The following is an 18,241-nucleotide window of genomic DNA, read 5'->3' as shown; positions in this document are numbered from 1 at the left end:
ATTTTCCAAAAGAATATTTTTACCCTTCTTTTGGGTAAATATTTGGGTATTTACCCATTTTTACCATATATAACCAATTTACCGGGTATTTACCATTTGGGTATTTACCCCTTTCCCATCTCTACAGATGCTCAAAATTTCCTGGCTTTGCAATGAATATGTCTTCCTATTAGGAATGCGCATATGTACATATATCAGCGGTGTTCTAATAAATTTGACAGGATAGTTTATTTCCTGTAGGAAGAGGCAAGGATAGACTGGAACCGATTTTGAATGGGCTAAACGTGGATGAAGCGTCCTTTTTCTCTTCTTGTAATGGACCGCAAATTAGCCATTGGATATAGCGTTTATACTCCAGGATGTAAGTTACAAAGTTACATCTGGCTTTTCAAAAGTGCCCACGATGGGGGTTTAAGCTTCCTCTACTAACTATTCACATTATTGTCGAAATCCAAAACTCAAATTTAAATTTGCCAAAAGATGCATTGCCAACGCCGCTTAATTCAATTAATTACTGTCGTGCTGTGGTTCGTGTGCTCGAAAATTACTCCCAATTAAATGTAGATAATTACATAATTACAATTGGCGTTGTAATGCGGCTGCGCTTTGTCCAGCTATGAGCGACAGTTATTAGCCGCTTAGCGCATTTAAACTCAAAAGGTAGGATATTAAATTTAAAGTACGAAAAACGTTTCATTTATTTGCAATAAAAACTTCAATTAAATAATTTAAAATAAAAAATCAGTAAAAAGAAATTACAACAACATATCAATAAATAGCAGCACACAACAGAAGCAACAACAATAAAACAATGTCATACGTTTTTATACGCTCAGACTAAGTAACAATGCTGTGCCACGCTTAATCCAATAGTCAGCTTTTTCATTGCCCGACTTCAATTCGACAGCGATAACAAAGGAGCCAGCACGCTCCGGATAATAATACACCGGGCACTGATAAACGCCACGAGTTTTCTTTTTTAGATTCTCCACCGGCTTAAAATGTATGACAGGCATTGGACAAATCAGCTCCATTGGTAGAGGATCCTGCAAGCATTGGAGTTTACGCAACCAACCGCCACCCTCTAAAAATAGATTACGTATATAAACGCCGCCTCCTTCACGTATAATACGTGCTGCAGCTGCATCTTCTTCGATGAATACATAAAACTCCCACGATAATTCGTCAATGGGTGTACGTGTGGCGCGTGCCGATGTTTGTAGGACGGCAGTAAGAAAACCAGTGGGAAAAGTGTATGCCGCCAACCAGAAGAGTGAGGGCTGTTTAAGCGTTTTGGCCCACTGTGCGAAATGTTCGATTCGTAGTATGAGATCGCGCGACCAAGCGGCGAGCGGTTTTAGCGAGGGATAAGCTGAAATTGAGAAAGTTTAGTTGTTTGTTATAAATATAATTGAAAAGTGGATGCAGGCATTGTTCTATATAATTGTACGAGCAAGCCCGGTAGATGTTGTTCTGCACTTCACTCTCCCCTATCACTTTCTTCCCTCTTTCATATCCTCACCAACTACCGCTTTTTATCACTTTGTTTTTTCTCTCAACTTATCCTTATATCCCTGCTTCCCTTTCTGTTTCATCTTCCTCTTTATATTCCTCCTAATCTTACTTTTTTGTCTTACTCCTCGTTTTACTCTTACCCTTAATATTATTGTTTCCTTTCCCCTGAATCTTACTCTCACTCGTACACTTACTTTTATCTCCCTCTTACTCCTACCTTTTCTCTTGCTCTTACTCTTACTTTTACTCCTACTCTCTTACTATTATTCTCACTACTAGTCTTAGTCTTACTCTTACTTTAACTTTTAATCTTACTCCTACTTCTGCTCTTGTTCTTACTCTTACTCTCACAGGTGCTCCTACTTTTATTCCTCCTCCTGATCTTAAATCTGGCTCCCGCCTAGAACACCGAAGGTCCTGTGTTTAAGTCAAAGCAATATGGAATATTTTGAAAAACGCCAAGTATTTATTTATTGCTTTTTTTATCTAAGTACTACTTTTGCTCTTGTTCTCACTCTTACTCTTTCTATTATTCTTTCTCTTACCTATACCTTTACCCTTATTCCTACTTTTAGTCTTATCTTACTTTTACACTTCCTACTTCCCTTACACAAACCCTTACCCTAACCTTATTCTGACACTCTTATTCTCAATCTTACTGTCCGCCTTCTTCTTTATTTATTCTAATTCCTGTTTTCCCTCTCCCTCCCCATTTCTCCCTTCCCCGAACTTTCTCCCAGTCTCTCCACAAACCACCCTTTTCCTATTATTTCTTTCTAATTTTTTCTCCCTTTTCACTTCTTTTTTTTTTTTGCTTGTTCTATTCCCTCCCCTCTTCGGTCCCGTCTCCATCCACTTCTGCATAGAACTTTTCTCCACTGCCCACTTTGGTTCATATTTGATATAGGAAGTATTCCATCTTATTGGTTGGCTCAAAATATTGGCACCTCTCAAATTTGATCAAAATCTCTTGATTTGTTACGGAGTATATCGCGCACGCACATCGTGACAACATATTTTCTATACAAACATATATCCAATGGTACTCACATTTGAGCCATACTGTAGGTACACGACCTTCATAAACAGATTGATAAATATCCTCCAATTCGGTGCTCATCACCACAAGACCCTTTATGCCACGTTGCAAATCCCTCATATGCACCTTCATGCGGCTCAATAGAAAATTATAACGTTCGATTTCTTGCAACAACACCACCTCAAGTGGCGAACGATTAAATCCAATTAGTTTGGCTGTTTGTTCATAACTGATCTCATCAGGTGTACTGGCATATATATCTTTGGCTAAACGCAACACTTTAGTTTCCATACTCTCACCCACTGATGTAGTGGTTTGTACTTGCATCGACATGAGAGTTTCAAAAAGTAGGCGCGTCTCGCCGATCAAAGAAGCAATATCCGCATTTGGATGTTGACCAAAAGCTTCGGGTTTATCAAAATTGGGAAATTGTTGTATTTGATCAACATACGACTGCAAATCACCATCACTGGGTATAAAATAATTTGATAGCGAAGAGAGTCTGTATGGAAAAAAGTTAAGATTAGATCTCCGATCACATAAGAGCTAACTTCACCTGTACTTACTTAAATTTGTGTGACGTTAACGCAGCATCACAATAAAATTGGTTTATATATGTGGTTAATAAACGTCGATCCCAATCATCGGTCACATGTCCACCATAATTAATGCCAGCAATTAGATACTTTAATGCACCCCAAGGTGTCTCTTCATATTCATTCAAATATAAAGCCAGCAAAACATCGGAGACCTCAAAGTCAGAATCATTAAAACTGTAGACAACATTCCACCCAAGTTGTAAAAATTTCTTGCGTTCCAACAAGACGGTATGAAAGAAGCATAAGGCAAATAAAAGCTTCTTATATTTTCCAGTTTCATCCACAGTTTCGAAAGTTTGTTCATTAATATTGTTGTAGAGGCGACGCATATTCGCTTTGATGCCACGTGGCGGTTCTGTAGTCATTTTGATGCTTGATTGTAATATTGAAATTGGAAATTCAGGATGTGGACTCGAACTCAACCATAAACGAAAACGTTTGTGCAATTTCATTGTTTGCATGGTGGCAATAATTTTATCCAATGTCGGCATCCAACTTAACGAAAGATGACAATTAGCTAAAAATACCCAATTACCATCGCGTACACCGTCCATAATCATTTTTGTAGCAACTGGCGCTTGTCCCTGTCCCAAACTAAGCGAAAACATGCGTGAAGACATTTTACATTGTTCGGCTAGCGTGAGTAGAGATTGTGTTGGATCCACACCAGGCGATAGCACAAATATCAGTGGTGTTTGGGAGATGGATTCATCGAAAGCAGCCTTAAGATCCAGTACAGGTGGTTCAACGAAACGTGGCCCGAGTGTATTTATAATGAATTGTGTAAGACAGAATGAGACGCGATCGGGACGTAAACAGCGCACGACACAAATTTTTTCGAAGTCAGTCAATTTGTCATTCCATTCGCCAACAAGATCTTCCGTTTCGGGTGTTGTGGTAGCATACCACACTGTAAAGGTTAAAAAGGGCTGTATCTTATTCTAACTATCTAGTATTATAAATTTATTTTTGTATTTGTGATGAATTCACACCAGAACGGGTTGTTTTGTTGGTAACCCGAAGGCACGACTGCCGCGGGAGCGATTTGTTTCACCCCTCCTACTTTCGGGTTTTTAGTTTTTAGGATCCACTTATGGCAGTCATGCCTTACAGCGTTTGTATTCTAAACCCCTTAACCCGCGGAGCTTGCCTGGCTGGCTGAACAGATTTGGATGAAATTTGAGAAACAGGTAGACAATACTCTAGAAAGATCTTTTTTTTTTAATTTCAAAGGTAGTAAGAGAGTAAATATCGCTTGAGACTGTTTTCAGGATAAGTTTGAAATTATTTCAGTTTAGACTAATTTGTGAAAGTTTTGGACTGGTTTCTGGAATCTTCGACTATTTAGGGGATACTTTCTGCACTATTTCAAGATTATTTCGAAATTACTTCGACACTATTTCGTGAGAATTTCGGGACTCTTTGTAAATATTGCGGGATAGCCCTTGTGAAATTTTTGGGGTTAGTTTCAAAACTATCTTCCCTTCTTGCGGGTATTGTTTTCTGGACTTTGTCGGCATTAGTTCGCGATAATTTCGAAGCTACTTTGGGACTTGGACTAGATTTTAGATCATTTCGTGCCATTTAAGAATCACATTGGGATGCTTTCAGGACTATCTCTGGACTAATTTAAGTTTTTCGGCATAATATTCGGCTATTTCGAGATTTCAGGACCATTTATATATCCTTTCGGGTTTATGTATATTGCGTTGTCATTTTGAGACTATTTCGGGATTGATTAAAAGTTGATTGGGTATTGTTTTTTGGATTATTTCGGGACTGCTTTTAGCATTGTATGGTGCATATAATATATTATTTTGTTTGTGCGGACGGAGCGTTGAGTGAAAGGCTAGTAAATATTTTAAGAGGAAACTCTTAGGGGCAAATTATGTATAACGCGATGAGTAATTTTTTCTCGTTTGAACAAAAATTTATATAATATAAGAACATTTATTTACTTCAGTGAGTGCCTTTAAGAAATTTTTGGTATAATATAATGGTGACTGTGAATGTGAATGACTGCAACGCAAAGTTTCACGGCGTCATACATAATCTTTGGATTCCCGTTAGTAAACGCCCTAAGCAATCAGCCGAAGGATGATACATTTAAAAATGTTGCTTGATGAAGCCCCACTCAAACCGTGTCTTATAACAACGGCTTATCTTAGAAGGTTATTGAAATAATTTAAACGACGAATTTGATTTAAGAACGCTGCATCCCAGGATTCGGTTGAATCCCATAATCCGGGTTGGTGTGTTCTTTAGAAAATATTTAAATGGGGTGCTTTCCGTAAAACACTCAGATAGTGAGAATTCGAGTCGCCTGCCGATATAGATTTATTTTTCACTCTGTCATGAAGTTATGTCATATATCTGGGGTATGATTTTTAAGGGCCAGTTAATGGTGACTTAACCATAACCAGATAAAACAGCTGATCGAATCAACCTTATGGAAATCAATGTAACCGATTAATGGTGCAATACTATAACCCTAAAGCCATAACCATACCATAGCCAACCAATTGGTTTTTGGTTGTCCGCCATATCCATAACCTAAAAATATTTGAATTGAAGAATTTATTAACTTTTTGTAGACTTTATTTATTGTTTTGGATACGTTTTGACTAAGAGACTTATTTTTCGTGGTACATACATATATGTTTGTAATTTTTTTGCGTTCTCTCAATTTTTATGAAATTTTCACGATTTTTAGGTTAAGGCACAAATAACTGATGCCAATTTGATATGGATAAGTAAAAATATGGTTATGACTATAGCATTGTGACTATGTCAACTTTGACTCGCGCATTAAGAAGCAATTTGAAAGTACTTACTCTGCCATAACTTCGAATTCTGTTCGAAAGAATCTATAATGCCATGAAAACCTGGAACCTTATCCAACTCCGTTATATTATCCCAAGCTTGTTCACTTATCCAGACTATGTTAAAAATATAATAAAGTTATAGTATTTACCAGTCCATATCAATCTCCGATGTTATATACTTACCTGGACTCGGATTGGGTGCCTGATTCTGTTTGTCCAGCACAATGCCACCTTTGAGTATAAAGTCATATTCCGCTTCCACCAGCTTACCGGCACATTGTAAAATCTTCGCTGTCATATGTATGGAGAAGAGCAGTTTGTGTATTTCGAATAGACCACGACAAGTATTCTTATATACCGAATACGTATGATATTCATTTATGTTCTGTATGCGCTCGAATACGATCAAATGCTTCGGACTACGTTCAATAGATTGTATGAAGAGTAAAATATATGCAGCTAATGAAAACTCGTACATCGGATCTATTTTCGACATATCCATGAGCACAAAAAATAGTATAGCAGCACGTTCGGCTGCTGGTTGATATTCTTGACGTGCCGCATCAATTTCTATTTCTGTGATCTCAGCGGTGGCTAGTGATTCCTTGACCAACACTGAAGTTTGACGCGACTTTTGTAGTGTAGCAAAAAGTTCATCATCTTCTAGCAAAGAACCACGCGACTCGTTGAGCAAACGCAAAATTTCATTATCCAAATCGATTAATGTACGCTTATTGCGTGCAATTGTGAGCACCAACTCATCTTTTTGCTCCTCAAGAGCAGGCTTCTCTTTGCGCACAATAATACCTAAAAGTTGAGCCTGCAAACCATCTTGTTTGACAGCGAAATTTACGATTGTTGTTTTCGATGAAATCTCAGGAGGATAATGTGGATTCGTTATTTTTGTGGTTATGTACAATTTGAAGTTATCATTGTAGGTTATATATTTATCATTGAATTTGATCAGCTTTTGACCACCTTGCATTGTAAAAGCTTTACGCAAAATTGGATTTATCGCCTGATCCAAGTATTCGCCAACATTTTGCAATAACACCGGATTACCAGCTGACATAGCGCGTTCGAGTGAGCGTAGGTAATCACTTTGTGTAAAATCAATAATTTTCAAATCATTATTGGCCTCATAGTTTTTAATCCAAGTATTTGCTTGTGTTTGTGGATCAATAATGAGCGGCCAACGTTGACCGCGCATAACAATAACACCATTTTCAGTGCTGAAATCATCCGCAGGCAGACCTTGTATATTCCATTCGCGTATGGTAACAGCGTCGCTGAGGAAGTGAGTTATTTTCAATTCATCAGTGTTCGGAATTTGATTGGATGCAATCAGTCCGACCCAGTTCTCGGAAAGAATGTCACGATATTTAGTGTCAAAGGGTCCTAAGTAAGAAGTGAAGGCTGTAGCTAGCAGGCAGTCGCCAGGCAACTTCTCGAATGCTAAATCCAAGGAGGCCACAGTCTCAATCCAACGTTCACGTTCGCCTGACAAAGACTCAACCAAAATGATGGCGCGTTCCAGTTGTTTTCTGAAAAGAAACGAAACAGATGCGAATGAGGCTTTGCTAATATTCCATACGAAACTTCAATCTATGTCTATCGAAAGATAACTGCGTTTACTTTTTTGAAACCCGTTTTTTAAGAATCGGTTACTTTTTTGAGCCGGTTATTTTTTCTATATTCATATTTGTATGTTTTGAAACCAGCTGCTTTTACTGATTTGGAACCGGTAACTTTATTAAAGTCGGCTTCTCTTTTTTAGTCTTTTACTTTTTAGAGCCGGTTAAGTTTAAGAAACCATAGCTTTTTGGAAACGGTTGTTTTTTTTGAAACCAGTTTCCGGGTTTCCGTTGCAGTCAACCATTTCGGAAAGTTTAATTTTTGGTGACAGTCACATGTTTAGAATTGGTTGCTTTTTTTGGGGGGGGGGGGGGGGGGGGGGGGGTTGTTTTTTGGAATCTTTTCGGGAGTTTAAGGTTTTTGTAACCGTTCGCTTTGTAGGAACTTTCGTTTTTAGAACCGGTGAATTTTTTGAAAGCTACAACTTTGTTGAACAGATAATTTTTTTGGATTCAGAAATCGGTTACTATTCTAAAGAAGGGAACTTTGCGCGATTACTTTTTGAAAGTCCTCAAATGTTTACTTCTTCGGAACCGGTTCCTCTTTTTGGATAAGGTTTCTTTTATAGAACCGGCTTATTTTCAGGAGCCGTTTACCTATCTGTGACTGGTTACTTTTTAGACCCGGTTGCTTCTTTAAGACCGCCTAGCTTGAATCCGGCTATTTTTCGGAACCGGTAGCCTTTTGGAATACCCCGACTTTTTGTAACTAGTTAATTTTTTGAAATCGGTCACTGTTTTGGAACTGGTAACTTTTTACAAACCGGTTACATTTTTGGAAGTGGTTACCTTTTTGGAGCGGGTTGCCTGATTGGTACCTTTTACATGTTCGAACCGCTTACTTTTCTGGAACCGGTTACTTTTTTGTAACCTGTTATTTTTCTTGGAGCCGGTTACCATTTTGAAACCAATTAGATTTTTGGCATTGGTAACTTTATTTTGAACCACTTACTTTATTGGAAACGGTTACCTTTTTGGAACCGGTTACTTTTGTGAAGCCCACTACCTTTTTGGAGCCTACTACTTATTTCAAACTACGGTAAGAATCCTGCTTACGATAGATTTTCTAGTCTGACTATTTGACCAGGGCTTACATTCCATGTTGTAACAAGCTTTTGGCACCCCTTCCAACTGGTACAATAAGCAATAAGTTTTTAGATAATCACAACAACGAAATTTACCTCAACTTCTCCTCCTTTATGCGCAATTCATTCAGCTGTTCTGTCTTTTCGTTCAATTGGCGATACAATTCCGCTATAGCAGCATTGAGTTCCTCTAATTTTTTCATAGCTGCGGCCAACATTGCTTGCTTCTCGGCCAACGAGCGCATGGCATTGTCTAGCTTCTCTTGCTTTGGTGCCACAATCCGATATACCTTAGCATAATTCTCAATAGCCATAATCCAAAGCATCAATGATTTGCATGCAACCGAAACAATTGCAACTTTGTCGGGTTCTAATTCGGGATTTTTCGTATACAAGCCAATACGCTTGAGAGTTTTATCGGTGACATGATCACGATCAAAACCTTTCAAATCATTCAAAAAATTAACATCACCCAACACTTTTTTGGCATTTTCCCACGTTGGCTCCTTGCCCAATAGTATAAGCACTGCTTCCATGACTTTCTCGATTTTCATTGGTGGACGTCCATACGACTTCACCTCAGCCACATCTTTCTTGCTCAAAGCATCCAAAGCTTTAATGGCTGCATCAATCATAGGCATGACAATATCTAAATCAGCTTGCGCTGTTGCGGCTAATTCTAAACAAACAATTTCATCTTGTCTTATGATTATAGCTTCAGCGTCGACTTTTTCTTTTTGCTCTGTAGCCTCGGCCTTTTGTATCTCAATAATTGCAATAAATTCTTCACATTCTTTAGCTAAAATTTTTACTTGTTCTGAGCTTATTTTCAATTCGTCAGACATCACGGAAACTTTTTCTTGTGTTTCTTGAATTTTTGAGAGTCCATTACGCAACTTGTTTGCGCTCGATGATACTTCAAAGCGTTTGCTTTCAAGAAGTAATTTGAAACCGCTTACCAATTCCAAATAATTGGGTGATGTCACATAATTATGACGTTTCACTTCGGCTAGCATTTGTAATGATATCTCCGCAACACTCGAGTGTATGACTGAGAAAACATAAGCTACTGCTTTTTGTAATCTATCTTCTGTGGTTATGACTAAGCTATCTCTGTGTTTCTCGTCCTCCTTGCCCGGTACAACGGCGTTTATTTGAAAGCCCATTAAGAATTTTTGTGCAACCTCTAACAGTGCCTCTTGCGGCCACAGGCGAAACCAATTCGGGCTAGTGTTGTTGATTAAGGCTGGATATTGTCTTATGTAACTGCGGAAATCTTCACCAATTGGACTCATCGCCAGTGAGATGTGCATATTCTCGCGAATATTTTGCATAAAGAAATTGTACAAAGACTCTGTGGTGAATTGTACGCCCGCCTTTTTAGCAGGACGTTCCAATTCTGGCTTCAACTCTTCAAACTCATCGGCCTTAAAAAGATTCGCCTCGCCTGTGCTTAGCATATTGTTGAGTATTTCAAGAAAAGTACTCTCGGCCACTTGTTCGTTACTGAAAAGGAACACCGTGCCACGCTGCTTAATGCCAGTTATCTTATATAAATTTTTCAAATCCTCTTTGAACTCATTCGTTTTATACTTTTTGGTGACTTCAATTGAAAATGTGCCAAATTCGCAAATGAAAGCAGCCAAACGCACGAGCGCCTGTCGTCCCGAACCACCAATACCAATGTTTAGCGTGTGTCCACGTGGTTGTGATATCACGCGCACAGCACGTGTGACATGTTCGATTGCTTCCTTGAAGAATACCAAATTCATACGCGCCATACCCGGAAAATTATTATACTCTTCCATCATACGATTTATATATTTGCGCAGCTCTTCGAAAGGCAAATCTTCATAGTAACCCAGATTGCTCATAAAATCACCAAATATTGGCACAATTTTATTTGGGCATAAACTATGAAAGGTGATTTCCAAATATTTCCCTAATATCGAATTTACCTCATTCATAAACCAACCCTGATCGAGATCATCTACTAAACGATCGCTAAATACACGAAATGCTTCGTGTACCCATAAACGCAGAAAGCTGGCGCGTTTAGTTTGTGCTTCATGATGTCCGCGCAAGAGTCCTTGAAATATTTTCGATATATCACGCAAATTGAAGAGGTAATGTGATTTTGCTGGCGTGGGCAACATACGTGCGACGACAGCACTGTACAAATCTATACTGCTGCTCGTAATTTTTAGAGCCACTTCACGTATATCATTCGAAAATGGTATTAATTTTTGTTGTAGCATTGTTCCGAAAATACGCATTATCGTTGCCTCGGTAGGGAATGTCATATTGATGACAACGAAGCGACTTTGCGTGCGTGGTGATATCACTTGACGTCCACCACCAGGTGGTCCCATAGCTGCCATGAGAAGCGTATTTTGTACGTAAATCTTTTGTTGATTACGTCGATTAAACCAATATTTGTAATCAATCCATTGGCGTATAAGTTCTAGCGGTGGTTGTGATCCGTACGTATCCTTGGCTGGCATATTAAAATCGTCCATAAAACAAATCATGCGTTTGCCACCAATTGGTACAAAGTAAGTTTTGGTACGTTTTTCGGTGCGATTCTCAATGGACTCCTGTAAGCCGGCGGCAGTGGTCTATAATTTGTAAAATTAATTTTTATATTAGTGTGAGCAGGTGCCGTTAAAATAATATATTCGCCTACCTGTGCTGATATATTAATGGAAAGCACTGTATATTTAGTTTTGTCGCAGGCATCCATCACACTTACTGCTGTCGAGGTCTTACCTGTGCCCACATTTCCCACTAACATAACAGGATGTTCCTCCTGTAACAGTTTGGACACAAGATATTCGTAACGCACAGTATCCACTGTGGGTACAATGATTTTGTAGAATGGAAGGCTATGAAAAAAGGAATTGAACGAATGAAATATTTTGCTAAAAAATTATGACCCTCTTTGGCTGTGCCGAACTGAACTATAATTTGATTGCACTTTTAAGAAGTAAGCTACCTAGGACAGGTTAATCTATACGAGAAATGTCTATTATTTGTTTCAAGGTCACAAGACTTAAAAATAGTAGTTTCTGATATTTGAGAACAAGTCATGCTAATTATAACGCAACGCCAGAAGACTGCCATCGTGACACCGTTCTGTATAGTTCATCTTCCAGAATATGTTGAGACTTCAGCTCATAGTTTTTTACCTTTATATTAAGTCTCTTTCATGTTTGTCCCCTCATTTCCATACGAATTTTTGACCCACGGAAAAGTCTTTTTCGGTAACTTCCCGTTGAGCTAGACACTTGTTACTTAGAACATAGTTCAGATCTGAGAGACGTTACAATACAAGTAAAAAAAAAATCCGCTAGGTGGCGTACGGATTGAGATAAACGAAAATCCCTGAAAATCCCTGAAAAAACGCAGGGAATCTTGCAATCGATTTTTGAGTAACTTCCCGGTGAGCTGGAGATATGAAACTTGAGCCGAAAGTCAGAACCCGATGACAATGCAATATTTTATCCAAAAAATTCCGCTAGGTGGCGCATGGATCGAGATAATAGGAAAATAAATTTTAATTTGGGAATCTTTCAATCCTTTTTGAACTAACTTCCCGGTTACCTAGAGACTTGCAACATAGCACATACATAGTTCGAGACCCAGTGACAATACAATTTATAGAAAACAAAGTTCCGCTAGGTGGCGTGCTAATTGAGATAACTACAAATTATCATCTTTTTTTTCTTAACTAAATGAAACGTTCATACTGCTTATCCCTAGAAGTATTTAAGCAATAGGGAGTGTTAAAGGAAAATGGGGAGAGAGGGCGGAAATGAGAATGAGAGGAGGGAAGAGTGGGGTAGGAAGAGTGACAATAGAATGTAAGGAGAGTTTGTTAACTCGAGCATGTAAAAGGCAAAACCAGAACATAGTCTGCGGGGTCCGCCAGCTACTACTACTACTACCATTGACTACATGAAAATCGATTTTGTTTTCTTACCTCATCATCCTCCGAACAACTAAAGCATAAAGAGTTTCCCAAAATGTTGAGATGTACCACATGGACTTCAATTGTTCGGTGGCCTGTCAGAATCACAAGCACAAAGGATAATTGAGCCTTAGTAGTAAACTTCTTAGGAAGATAATCAATTTACTTCTGGCAAGAACGGTCTCACCACCTAAGAAGAGGAAGTGTGTGCCCAGCGTTTATTAAGTTGGCTCGACACACTTCTATACAATAACATACAACGGATGTCCGAATTCCCTTCAACCTTTCACGACCGATTCAGTTGTCTCCTTCAAGCTAAGTAAGCCGGGCAAAAGTTGCTTGGGATATTATTCTTCCCAGGAACGCAGATGTTCCGAATCTCAAAATTATTCGCTAGCAAGCTCATAGACTCCCATATTGCACTAGACTGAAACACAGTCCTCATCATAACTTTGATTTCCGCCTGGATACTCTGGCAGATGTTAATGTTCACCAGACAACAACTTTCCTTCCAACTTCCCTTCCAATTTCAACAAATCCTTTAACCACCGCTCCATTTGTATCCCTCACTCCATTCCCCTCTTGGGGAAAATAAAGTATTTAAGCCCGCACAGAGGGCAGTACGTTCTTCCCCGAATAAAGATAAGGATGGCAACAGGTGCAAGAAAACGTTAAAACTTAAAATACGGGAAAAATTACAGGAAATATTTTATTTATAGTCCTACCGGCTTTGGCAAATAATTTAGAGAACATGAAATTGCACCCCTAGGGATAATCTAAAATTTGGGAGACTAGTTTGCGTTTAAGCAGACACGCGGTAAGATGGTTGGACAGAAAGAAGGGCAATCGGAGACGAGCGAGGCTAAAATGCCTCTGTTGGGCCTCATTATTATTACGGTAGATTTATGGGTCAACGTCTTCTTTCTAAGCACCGCCAAAATCTATGTCATCAGGCGGCTTTTTATTGTGGGTATTGTTCCAGTCTGGCACCAACATTAAAATAAAAAAATAAAGAATAACTTGGACTTACTTTTCATCATACTTCCATGAGTCTGATAGCATACTCTCCCAAGGCATTAACGTTCTCTGACCTGGATCCACATAATAATCGTATACGGTATCCTTGATGGGAAATGAACTGTCGATTTCACGTATAAAAGTATCCACTCTAATGCGGCTATCTTCATCCACCGTTGCACACACAGACCAAACAAGTGCGAATAGAAACCACAATTTGCTCATTGTCTCCAATTGTTCAACGTTTCCTGGTACAATGCCATTCTGTTTGGTAGCAAAAGCCTCAAGCAGTTTACACATTGACATTACCACATTCAGTTGATTTGTCTTAACGATTTCCTTACAACGGTGTCTCTTGAAATCTAATATCTTATCTAAATAATAATCGAAATATTCGCGCACCAACTTCACATATTCTGGCAGTTTTTGACGTGCCAACCAAGAAGCTACATAGGGGCGCCAACCCCAATCGTTGTAATCATTATAAACCATGCCACAACGCGAAACGGTAGCTGGGGAGGCCACAGCCAAATCGGCTACTTCAAATAGCAATGAAACTTGTGCTGGCATTGTAATACGCTCACTATTGACTAAAGTTAAAATTTTATTATCATCCATAACCGAATTCATATTCTCTATCCAAACTGCATCGACGGGTCCATCAAATAGCAACCATTTCTGTGTAAGATCTTCATCGGCGCATATTACACGCATAATTGAGCTGAGAACACCATCCAACCATTCGCCTGTGGCTAAATTATATTCACCATATAGTTCGGCTAAATTGAGAGCTTTCGGATTGACAGGGTGTACAATGACCGCCTCCCAGCTTGGATGTTTACTAGCATTCATGCGCCCAAATGCGCCTTGCAAGCATTTCCAAGTGACCGATTTTGCAGTGCCCGTATCACCAATGATCATTGTGGAATGACGTGAATTTTTCGTTTCATACAATTCTATAATCTTCTTTATAGCAATTGGTATGAGTTGTAGGCCATTACTGCGTAACTCTTCCTCAATTGCGACTTTAAAATCACTATAATCAATAACGGGTAAGGTGACGCCCGGAAAGATATCGGACATTATACCATTGAAGAGCGGCAAATCGTTAGCGGTCAAACGTGCAACATTCATATCACGCATAGCCAAATAAACAATTTCTTCCTCATTTGTGTTGGGCAATTGGCGTCGCTTTCGGCCAGCATAACGCAAAAGCGCCACCATCGAACGTAAACCAAAATCGTAGTGATATTGTTTTGAGAGTTGTTGTTTTGCTAGCTCGTAGAGCGTAAAAACCTTACGCGCTAAACTGCGCGTATTCGTAAAACCATCAGAAAACAGTAAATTTTCGGCTATTATCGCATTATCAGGCACCATCATCGCTATTGGTCTAAACATTGATTTCAGATTATCGGGTAATTCAGTGCGTCCGGCATAACCAGGATTCATGGTAATGAAGAGTCCGACAGTATGCCTAAGTTTTATAACAGAACCCTCGAAATTGAATTCTGTCAATTTAGCTGCGAGCGCTGACATAATTGAGAGAATTTGTTGCGCCACAACAGAGAGCACCTCAATATTGATGCGATTGAATTCGTCGAAACAACCCCAAGCGCCAGTTTGCGCTAAGCCCGAAAAATTCTTGCCAATACTTTTATAGTCTAAGCCTTCAGAACAATTGGTAACAATTACCCACATACCCAAAGCTTTACCCAAATCTTTAACAGTTTCTGTTTTTCCAGTACCAGCGGGACCCTTTGGACTGCCGCCACGATGTAAATGTAGCGCGGTTGTCAATGTTATATAACAACGATCAGTTAGTGGCGTTATTACGAGACGTCCCGAATTACCTGTATACTCATACGCATACCAATGCTCAGTATTCGTTTGGCGTATTACACAGAGCTCGGATTCGCGATGCCAATAGAAGCGTAACTGTGAGAACCACTCAAAGTGTCCCACATCTTTGCAGTTGGCCTTGTACATGCGCTCAATAACATCGCGTCCATGTATCTCAATCGTTATCAATGTATTCACTTTGAGGCGCATAATTTTCGTCAGTTCCTTACGGCTCAACTCTGAGAGCTTAGCCAATACTTTATTCTGCTTGCGTTTCAATTTACGCAAAGGTTTCTTCTGATCTACCATTTTGCAGTGTATCAAACTGCGTGTGCATTCGGTTGTCCATAGTATTTGACATGTGGTAAGCAGCATTTGTCCCGGCCATATCGATATCCATTGCTCGCGATTGCCAATAAGTTTCTTGAGTGAGGCGCGAGTTTGTTTCAATTTCTCTTTCATAACGGCTAACATAAAATCTTCAACCACATTCAACCATTTCTCAGAGGGTCCTTCAATATAGAGCACATTAAGAAATTCCACATATTCACCATCGTCCGCATACATGCCCATTGCCTGGAAACGGCTCATTGTTTTGCCAACGCGCTTCAATTCCAACTTGTACAAATTATCGAATAGCTTTTTGAGATGCGGTTGCACCAAGTCAGGACGTTTAGCATTACCTAAAATTTCTAATAGATCATCGTTAGATATGAAATAGAAACGTGGAAATAATTGTCGCTTGCTCTCCAAATAGATTTCCAATGCGCGCTGTATCAGCTCCAAACGTTCGTCCATTTTATTAAAACGTTCAAGTAAGAATGGTGGCTTACGTAAATGTGTTGCGCGCACTGCCGTCTTGGCATCAAACATTTTGGCCGTAATCATACGAAATTCATCAGTGAGTACAACAAAACGTTTCGCCTCGTTCGGCAATTGCTTGCGTATATCTTCACCAGTGAAAATATTTTCCAAATATAGCCATTGACGTTGTACATTCAATGCCATTTCCAATGTTTCCATTATATATGAGAGCGTCTTCTCCCAAAAGTCGACCACAACGATAAATGGTTCCACAAAACGTGTAGCTTTCATTGCTGATATTTGCACCATATGTTCTTCGAGTAATTGCATGCAGTCATCTATATTTTTAATACGATATATGCCATCTCTGTAGAATGCCATTTCAAAAGTTTGTTTACGCCAAATGCTTGCAATATTTTTAATGCCATTTTCGATTTGCAATTCCATGGTGGCGGCATTTGATATGTCCTGTATTTCTTCAGAGTAAGCTTGAAAGTCCAAATTAATGATAAGTTCTAGGGTGAAAGTTTTTGAGTTCTCGTCGAAATCACTAATTTGAGGGATGGGTAAAAGGAAATTTATTATAAAAGATAACTCGAAAAAGAAAGCTATAACCTTGAAACGTATTGAAGTGATCATGCAGACCCTGAAACTTGCACAACAGCTATTTTAGGGATAACAGCTCCCTGCAGAATTTTTTAACCTGCCTTAAAATGTATTGCAGGCTGCTGGATAGGGAATTCCTTTAATCAAAACTATATAAGGTAGTAAAGACTGCATTAACTTATTAAGAGCAGGTTAATATTGCAGAGGAAAGCTGTCCGAACGTCAGATAAATTAAGTCCTCGAACTAGCGTTATTATATTACCATTATTTGTAACTATTCATTGCCCGTGGGTCTGTCCGCACAAGAAAATAAAACATAAAATATCTATCTGACTCACCTACTAAATATCGTTTTATGAAAGGGAGAAAGGTATTTATTGAGTTATCCAGAAATAGTTCCACGAAGCTTATAAAATGACTCCCCAGAAATAATGCTGAAAGTAATGTTTGAACAAGACCAAGATATTCTTGAAATGGTCTTGAAATCAATGCATAAATGATTCGAATATAGTTGTGAAATGATCTCGAAATTTTTACAAAAAAAATGTATATATTGTGACGAATATTAGCATCACTATGCTGTTAGTAAATAATCACAACAACAAATACAGCAAGCAGCCAAACTTATGTACATGCACACACATAACCAGCAGCTCGAAGTGAAGAGGTATCACACACACACACATGTAGTCATCAGCTAAGAGCCAAGGCGAATCCATACCAGGTGGTGGCAAAGCGAATTCAACCAATTCGCCGTGCAGAAGAATGTCAAGTCAAAAGAAAAATTTCTTTGATTTCGATGAACTTCCATATTGTTGTACAAGGCTTTGTATGGAAAATTATCAAGAGAAAGCATTCAGCTGTTGGGATAACACCACCTCTACAGAACTCGCCTTGGCTAAGAGCAGACGTTTTTACTCACACATACACACGCATATATCTAAATAACCAAGTATGCGATACCTAGACCTTAAGAGAAATATGCGAACGAAACAACAGAGAGTATAAAACAGGCATCGGCAAATTGGAAATGCAGATGTGTTAGTGAGAGCGCGTTAATCGCGCACATGCATCGGTTCGCGTAGTTCGTTCGCTTATTAGCAAGCAACAAATTGCTTATACAATTAAATACATTGTATTTGCCCAAAAGGGTTGGTCAACATTAAATATTTTTCGCTTGTGCGCATTGAAAAAAACTAAAAAACGATCTTTGCTTGTTAATAACATCCGTCAACATTGCGAGCGACGAACACAATCGATGTTACTGCGCCAAATGCTCAGCGACAACTAAGCTAAAGAGAATATGAA

At 38.9% G+C, this 18,241-nt stretch overlaps 1 protein-coding gene across 1 annotated transcript in view; it reads right to left on the bottom strand.

Moving 5' to 3' along the window:
• Positions 1 to 785: 785 nt before the first annotated feature.
• kl-2 (dynein heavy chain 2, axonemal kl-2) overlaps positions 786 to 18,241 on the bottom strand; it is a 30,766-nt gene continuing 13,310 nt past the window's right edge. Inside the window, exons 9-16 of the mRNA XM_067785846.1 lie at positions 13,698 to 16,877; positions 11,384 to 11,582; positions 8,794 to 11,315; positions 6,162 to 7,522; positions 5,988 to 6,092; positions 3,121 to 4,063; positions 2,566 to 3,056; positions 786 to 1,372 (exon numbers count right to left, since the gene is read on the bottom strand). Of these exons, the coding sequence (XP_067641947.1) occupies positions 825 to 1,372; positions 2,566 to 3,056; positions 3,121 to 4,063; positions 5,988 to 6,092; positions 6,162 to 7,522; positions 8,794 to 11,315; positions 11,384 to 11,582; positions 13,698 to 16,877 (9,349 nt within the window). The 3' untranslated portion in view covers positions 786 to 824. The remainder of the gene's footprint in view (positions 1,373 to 2,565; positions 3,057 to 3,120; positions 4,064 to 5,987; positions 6,093 to 6,161; positions 7,523 to 8,793; positions 11,316 to 11,383; positions 11,583 to 13,697; positions 16,878 to 18,241) is intronic.

The sequence above is a fragment of the Eurosta solidaginis genome, chromosome 4 (genome assembly GCF_040869045.1).
Source record: "Eurosta solidaginis isolate ZX-2024a chromosome 4, ASM4086904v1, whole genome shotgun sequence".
Classification (NCBI taxonomy): Eukaryota; Metazoa; Arthropoda; class Insecta; order Diptera; family Tephritidae; genus Eurosta; species Eurosta solidaginis.
This window is presented reverse-complemented; position numbering and strand designations above follow the sequence as displayed.